Source organism: Taurulus bubalis (genome assembly GCF_910589615.1).
Source record: "Taurulus bubalis genome assembly, chromosome: 13".
In the NCBI taxonomy this organism is placed as follows: domain Eukaryota; kingdom Metazoa; phylum Chordata; class Actinopteri; order Perciformes; family Cottidae; genus Taurulus; species Taurulus bubalis.
Window position 1 is genome coordinate 26,148,546 of NC_136601.1, and position 8,565 is coordinate 26,157,110.

Below are 8,565 nucleotides of genomic sequence, written 5' to 3' on the forward strand. Positions count from 1 at the left end.
TAAAATAAATGAGTACTAGTTAGTAGTGTGAACAGGTCAACAGGTGTGCAGCTGAGCTGTGTACCTACCTGGTAAACAGTGAGCTGTGTACATACCTGGTAAACAGTGAGCTGTGTACATACCTGGTAAACAGTGAGCTGTGTACATACCTGGTAAACAGTGAGCTGTGTACATACCTGGTAAACAGTGAGCTGTGTACATACCTGGTAAACAGTGAGCTGTGTACATACCTGGTAAACAGTGAGCTGTGTACATACCTGGTAAACAGTGAGCTGTGTGCATACCTGGTAAACAGGGTCCAGGCCTTCAGTCTTCCACGTCGACAGCATAGTGCAGGTGGCTGTAGCGAAGCTGCATGTTGTCCACTGGACCCTGACAGCTGTGAAGCCTCTCTGTAAAATAAATGACTACCAGTCAGTACTAAGTTCAATGAAAGAAAGTTACGATTACACACCAAAATAGTAACAGAGCTCCGGGCACGAGCTAAACGTTACGTTAGCTCGTTGCTAATGTAAACACACATACCGATAGTTAGCGTTACGTCTTACAAACACTAATGAAGATCAGCACTAGTTGGTACTAAGTGATATTGACGAAGCAGTCGGGTAATAAGCTGCTACTACCTGCAGTGGTGTCCCCGCTGTAGCACCCTGTAGCACCCTTCTCTCTGGATAATCCTCTCCAGGAGTCGAGGCCTTCAGGGCCTGTCTGACGCTCCTCCGTCCTCATCACTGCATCGTCTTCCTCTGTTGTGAACTGTGTTCTCTCCATGACCTCTAGCTTCTGTCTGACTGTAAACTACAGTATGTGTATATAAACCTCAGGTGTGTAGGTTATTGTAGGTCCGTTGTAGCGTAGCTGGGTGGGTAGGTCCTTAGGGATTTCCTGAGTGTTCATTGGTAGTCACAACATTTTTTGACGGACACCTGAGTGGACTAATCAGGTGAAAGGAGTGTGAGCTTCTGTTACAGGGACACAGAAGCTCACAGAGGAGGGGCCGGTACTGCAGAGTCTGGCGGTTCTAACAGTAGCGGATTCTCTTTTCTGCGCCGTATTTTCGCGGAGATATGAATATTTACAGAAATTAAACACTATATATCACGTGACGCAAGACCCCGGAGGGTCAAAGTATATATTTTTTAAATATATTTTTTGAAAGTATACTACGATATACTTTTTATATATTTGCAGAAAGTACACTTCTTTGATAGTATATTTGAAATATACTATTGAAAATGTAAGTATATTTTAAATATACAAAAGTATATACATTTTTTGCCTGGGATGCATCTTCCGCCAAGAAAAAAATCCTGGTAAATACACAATTTCTGATTATCTATAGGACACAGGTACACAGGTAATTACATGTATTTATAATGTTATATATATACACAGGTACACATATAAATACATGTGTTTATAATGTTGTATACACACACAGGTACACATAAATACATGTGTTTATAATGTTGTATACATACACAGGTACACATAAATACATGTGTTTATAATGTTGTATACACACACAGGTACACATAAATACATGTGTTTATAATGTTGTATACATACACAGGTACACATAAATACATGTGTTTATAATGTTGTATAACACAGGTACACAGGTAATACAAATTCAAGTCAATTCAATTGGCTTTATTGGCATGAATGTTGGAACAACAATATTGCCAAAGCATCAAGACACAGTACAAACACAACAATAATAACAACAATAAGATTGAAAGAGTACAATGGGCTAACTGACAACAGACTAGCTGCTAACAGGCTAACTGCCAACAGGCTAACCACCAACAGGCTAACTGCCAACAGGTTAACTGCCAACAGGTTAACTGCTAACAGGCTAACTGCCAACAGGCTAACTGCCAACAGGCTAACTGCCAACAGGCTAACTTCCAACAGGTTAACTGCTAACAGGCTAACTGCCAACAGGCTAACTCCCAACAGGTTAACTGCTAACAGACTAGCTGCTTACAGGTTAACTGCCAACAGGTTAACTGCTAACAGGCTAGCAGGCTAACTGCCAACAGGCTAACAGGCGTGCAGGCCGTGACACACTGTGGTCAACATGAAGTCACATTTACAACAATAACAACAACCCCTAACCCCTAACCTTTACATGTGTTTATAATGTTGTATACACACAGGTACACAGGTAATTACGTGTGTTTATAATGTTGTATACACACAGGTACACAGGTAATTACGTGTGTTTATAATGTTGTATCCACACAGGTACACAGGTAATTACGTGTGTTTATAATGTTGTATACACACAGGTACACAGGTAATTACGTGTGTTTATAATGTTGTATACACACAGGTACACAGGTAATTACATGTGTTTATAATGTTGTATCCACACAAGTACACAGGTAATTACATGTGTTTATAATGTTGTATACACATAGGGGGACTAGTGATATCTGACAGGTTCATAAAGCGCGCTAACCAGAGAGCAGGAGGGCGCGCGCCGGTAAAGAGGTCGGAGTGAGCCCTCCTCGCGCGGCGCGCACGCGGGCAGTGCTTCCTTGACGCCGCTGCATCGACACACAGCGCGAGCGCAGGAGGGGGATTTCCAGCGCGAGCCCCCACTTCCCGAGCAGCCGTTGTTTTGCTTTCGGTCTGGACGCAGAAACTCAAGTAAACGAGGCCTTTTCTTTCCTTTCCTTTCCTTTTACTTTCCTTTCCTTAAACCTCACGCTACTTTAACGGCTGCGGCGCGGGCTCGTGAGGGAGCGCGAGGCCACAGCCCGTCCGGACCGAGCAGGTAAGCGCTGTTTCCGCATTGGTCGCGTTGGCTCGCGGGCAGACATGGCGCCTGACGGCTCTCCGCTCGACGTGTAAGTGAAAGTGTAGTTTTCTGTCCCGCGGACTCGCTCCTGCGGGTGTTTCACTTTTGCCTCTGCGGGCTGTAGGTCCGCCCGCCGGCAGACACGCGTTACCCCGGACGTCAGCCTCTGTGTGTCGGACTGAAACTCTACGTACACCCGCTACCAACGTCCACAGCCACCGCTGATGCTGCGGACGTGTTGTTCATAACATGTCGCCTTAAAGGCACTGCGTTAATATAAACATGTAGCATTAAAGGCACTGCGTTGATATAAACATGTAGCATTAAAGGCACTGCGTTAATATAAACATGTAGCATTAAAGGCACTGCGTTGATATAAACATGTAGCATTAAAGGCACTGCGTTAATATAAACATGTAGCATTAAAGGCACTGCGTTTATATAAACATGTAGCCTTAAAGGCACTGCGTTAATATAAACATGTAGCATTAAAGGCACTGCGTTAATATAAACATGTAGCATTAAAGGCACTGCGTTGATATAAACATGTAGCATTAAAGGCACTGCGTTAATATAAACATGTAGCATTAAAGGCACTGCGTTGATATAAACATGTAGCATTAAAGGCACTGCGTTAATATAAACATGTAGCCTTAAAGGCACTGCGTTGATATAAACATGTAGCATTAAAGGCACTGCGTTAATATAAACATGTAGCATTAAAGGCACTGCGTTAATATAAACATGTAGCATTAAAGGCACTGCGTTTATATAAACATTCAGCATTAAAGGCACTGCGTTTATATAAACATGTAGCATTAAAGGCACTGCGTTAATATAAACATGTAGCCTTAAAGGCACTGCGTTTATATAAACATGTAGCATTAAAGGCACTGCGTTAATATAAACATGTAGCATTAAAGGCACTGCGTTTATATAAACATGTAGCCTTAAAGGCACTGCGTTAATATAAACATGTAGCATTAAAGGCACTGCGTTAATATAAACATGTAGCATTAAAGGCACTGCGTTTATATAAACATGTAGCATTAAAGGCACTGCGTTAATATAAACATGTAGCCTTATGCCGTGTTCACACCAAAACAGTTGCGAATTTTCGCAACGCCACTTCGCCTATATCGCGCCGCAGGTGAAAAATTCGCACTATGTGGTTAATTCGTTTTTTCGCAACCATCGCTGGGGAAAGGGGGCGGGGCTTATCTCTGTGTCTTGAAAACATTTACTATTTCCTTCATCCACCAGGTAAATAACCACTAGTTCTGCTTCATACTTGTTGAGGAAGTCCCACACACGTCGGAACATCAACCGCCCCGTGTCTGGGTTCATGACATTATCCGTAGTCGCACACAGCTCGACTCCTCCAGGACGAGTGTCTGAGTGAAGCCGCTTCCAGCGCTCCTTCAGCGGACCAGCAGTTTCATTCAGTAACGGCGGTGATGCCGGGCGGAGCTTCTCAACGCTGATTGGCTTTCGCAACTCCGCGTCATGCGAATTATTCGCTGGAGTTGAAATATTTGAACGCCGGCGAAAAAGCGAAAAATGCGGCGTTGCGACGCCGTTTCGCTTCTATCGCGACGCCCGGAGAAAAATTCGCTTTTTTGCAACCTAACGCGGCTGTGCATTGACTTAACATGTAATCTGGACGCGCGAATATTTTGCAACTGTTTTGGTGTGAACACGGCATTAAAGGCACTGCGTTAATATAAACATGTAGCCTTAAAGGCACTGTTTGATGTGTTTACTGAGTCAGGTGACACTACAAGTTGTTTGTTTGTTACGGGAGGTTCACGTGAGGCTCGTGGACATTGTTTGTGTGGTATTCAGGTGTTCGTGCAGGTGTTGGTAAATCAGAGTGCTGTCAGAAGCCACAGTGATTATCATCAAGATTCAAGACCTTGTTCTGGTCACATCAGATAACAGTTACTCTACGATGACAAGCTAGTTGTGCCGGGTCCTAACACATTACGACATTATATTACTACACACTAAAGGTAAACAATAAATCAACACACTAAAGGTAAACAATAAATCAACACACTAAAGGTAAACAATAAATCAACACACTAAAGGTAAACAATAAATCAACACACTAAAGGTAAACAATAAATACAAACAAGGCACAACTTATAGTGACAGTATTGCACAAAAACATGATAACAGTATTGCTCAGTGTATAAAGTATTGTGTATAAAGTATTGCTTGGTGTATAAAGTACACTTTGGTGTGTAGTTGTCACACACCTGGCTGCTGGTGATGATCAACCTGTTGAAACTGAAGGACGGTGAATGTGACTGCAGGAAACACACAGCACTATAACTCTGTTGGTCTGACAGAGTTAAGGACTTAACTTGTTTTAATTTATGTTTTTGCACTGTTTCTGTTTTTACTAGTCCAGCTGGACAAACTTTATATCCAACAACTTAAACGTGTTTCTATCTCCACCTTTTGAAGACTCTGTGTCCGTGCTGGTGGAGCAGACTGTTGTTCATAATATTGCGTTGCTGTGTAATCGCTGCTCAGGTTGTTCCTGAGCGGCTGCAGCAGGGAGTTTCCACAGCAGCGGCTCAAAGGGATAATATTTAGCGCTGGGTGCCGTGTCACCCTGTGTGACCTGTCTGGTGCTTCTGGCCTCGCCGCTGACTGGACTTTGCTCCGCCTGCATAGGTCACGACCTGCTGCTAGAACAAGTGTCCGCTCGCTGTTTGAGATAAAAACCTGCTGCATTCGTTATCGTTCCTTTCTTTTTGTCGTCCACCCGATTGCCTCGCCTTCTAAAATATGTAATTCAAGCCGTAAAGCCGTGAGGCGGTCGTGTCGAGGACGTCGGGCTGCAGTCCAGATAGTGAGTTCACGTTCACGGGCGGCAGCGTTATCTTTACAGCCACAGATACAAAGAAGGAACGCTCCCTTCTTAGTGTTGCGCTCAGCGGGTGTTTGTTTAATGAAAACCAACCTGAGAGGTGCATCGTCTCCCAAGTGGAGACGTGGAGGGCCGGTGTTTGGTTTGTCCTCTACGGGCTGCCGTAGGATCGGTGCCTCGTCGTAAGCTAACCAAACACAAGCATATATACTTATTAGCAAATATACTTATTCATATTCTACTCCGTTTCTGCCAATAGATCCCTGCTTCTACGCAGGTTCCTGTAGTGGCTGCTTCCTCTAGCATTGACACAGCAGCTACTGTGGTTCTGGTTCTAATTACAACCCTTTCCTTTTCCCCTGATGGAAATGAAACATCATAATGTACTATGAGAGAGACACGTTTGAGGAGGATACTTGTTGCTTTGCATTCCAATGTATAATGGATATCTCTCTGTGTCTCTGTGTGTGTGTGTGTGTGTGTGTGTGTGTGTGTGTGTGTGTGTGTGTGTGTGTGTGTGTGTGTCTGAACTACAGAACACAATGCCAGTAGAGAGAATGAGGATGAGACCTTGGCTGGAGGAACAGATCGACTCCTGTCAGATACCAGGACTCAAATGGGTTAACAAAGTAAGTGCACACACACACACACACACACACACACAGGATGATATTATTGGTCAAGAGCTGACCGAAGGTAAATGTCTGTAGGAGAAGCGGATCTTCCAGATCCCCTGGATGCATGCTGCGCGTCATGGCTGGGACCTGGAGAAAGACGCCCCGCTCTTCATGAGATGGGCCATACACACCGGTAAGAAGTCTAACATGCACTCAGTGGTTTCTCATCTTCATGCCGAACACACACACACACACACACACACACACACACACACACACACACACACACACACACACACACACACACACACACACTCACACACACAACGCACCGGTTTGTAAAATCAAAGAATCTTCCAATTAGTTTTTGTTTTTTCAGGAAGAAAAACCAACTGCTCCAAGTTGTAGGCGTTTCCCACTGAGTTAGGCCAGAGGAAGCCATATAGGCTCCTCTGTTAGGAAGCTCACCGTGGGTCTGCTAGAGTAGAAACATCACGACTCCTCGCTGCATCCGTCAAGAGGAAAACGTTTTTAAAAAGTCAGAAATAGTTCAATCAAATGGGAAGATAATATATTTCAGCTTTACCCTTCAGGGACGCAGCTCAGATGAACCCGAGTGTCCAAACCTAGCTTAATACTCACCAGCAATACTTAGTTTCAAGTGTTTATGACGTGTAATGACTAATTTTTCTTTTATAAAGTTATGTTTTTTAAAATATTTATATATTTGTAATTGTTTGGGGGGAAAAAAAGTTTCATTAATCCAGCTGTTGTCAAACTAAATAATAATAACAACCAAGTCGCAGTCTTGTGTTATAGCTTATTACAGGGTTTGTACGTTCATGGAAAACCTGGAAGAGTCTTGTAAATGTGTTATTTTCATGTGTTCATGTCGTTCATTTACGCTGAGTTTGAAATAATGAATATGCTTTTAAAAGAAAGACTCAAAATATAAGCAGGCATACATACAGGCATCTATATAAATGTTTATTATTTTAATCAAACTATTGTCTCATTCATTTAAGGTTTACTGTATGCTTTGTATTCTCATTGTTAGTTTAAATACTACATTTACTCACTTTTTACTGTTTACACCCAGATTTCACTAAATGTTTGTAATGGACATTTGGTTTAAAGTCATGAAACCCATTGTTCAGAATGTGTATGAACCCTAATGTTATCTGTTTTTTTGTCGTAATAGATGTAACATTTAAACTTGCTCTCTCTTCCTTGATTCTCTGTGCGCCTGCAGGTAAATTCCAGCTCGGCACAGATCGTCCAGATCCGAAGACATGGAAGGCCAACTTCCGCTGTGCCATGAACAGCCTGCCGGACATCGAGGAGGTGAAGGACAAGAGCATCAAAAAGGGAACCAACGCCTTCAGAGTCTATAAGATGCTCTCCTCCTCGGAGAGGAGCATGAAGAAAGGTGAGTGCTGCTGCGGCGAACAACTCCACTTTCACAGATTTCATCTATCCACATATGTTGTGGCTTTTTAAATCCTTTTCTGAGAGGTGTGTTTCTGTCCGTTTAGGAAAGAAGAAGACGGACAAGGAGGGGCGGCCCAAGGGAAATAAAGAGGTAGACACCCAGTGGCTCCGTAACACAGACGTCCTCAAGGGGCGGTCACACGCGACACAACCTTTTTACAACGCTGTACTGCTGAAGAAACGGCAGCATGAGGGGCGACATGACGCGTTTCTGATGCTCACCCAGGCCTCGCACTTAAATATTCCTCCTGCCTAGTATTGTGACACGTTGGGCAGCCCATAAATATTGCGTTGCCTTTCCTTACCCTAGAACATTAACGTTAAGAATAGTCACATCATCACTAACGTCGGGTATATTTCACCCGATATAATGTACCTGAAAATATACTTCTCATCAAAATGTATTAAAATACATCAGTACAAGGCAAGAGACCCCAAATCAGGTGAAAAATTTGGGAATCGTCAATAACACATACAAAATATAAATAATGGAGCTATGAACTGACACGCCCACCTTCAACAAGACACCTTCAATAAGACACGCCCACCTTAAATAAGACACGCTCACCTTCAACAAGACGCCTTAAATAAGACACGCCCGCCTTAAATAAGACGCCTTCAACAAGACACGCCCACCTTACATAAGACGCCTTCAATAAGACACGCCCACCTTAAATAAGACACGCTCACCTTCAACAAGACGCCTTCAATAAGACACGCCCACCTTAAATAAGACGCCTTCAATAAGACACGCCCACCTTAAATAA

General features: G+C 43.2%; 1 protein-coding gene across 2 annotated transcripts in view; it reads left to right on the forward strand.

The window, feature by feature from the left end:
- Positions 1 to 6,232: 6,232 nt before the first annotated feature.
- The window catches only part of irf2b (interferon regulatory factor 2b), a gene marked incomplete at its 5' end in the record, with an annotated part of 7,052 nt that continues 4,719 nt past the window's right edge, over positions 6,233 to 8,565 (forward strand). For both annotated transcript variants that reach the window (XM_079228483.1, XM_079228484.1), the window contains 4 exons: positions 6,233 to 6,319; positions 6,401 to 6,500; positions 7,560 to 7,736; positions 7,843 to 7,889. In XM_079228483.1, the coding sequence (XP_079084609.1) occupies positions 6,233 to 6,319; positions 6,401 to 6,500; positions 7,560 to 7,736; positions 7,843 to 7,889 (411 nt within the window). The remainder of the gene's footprint in view (positions 6,320 to 6,400; positions 6,501 to 7,559; positions 7,737 to 7,842; positions 7,890 to 8,565) is intronic.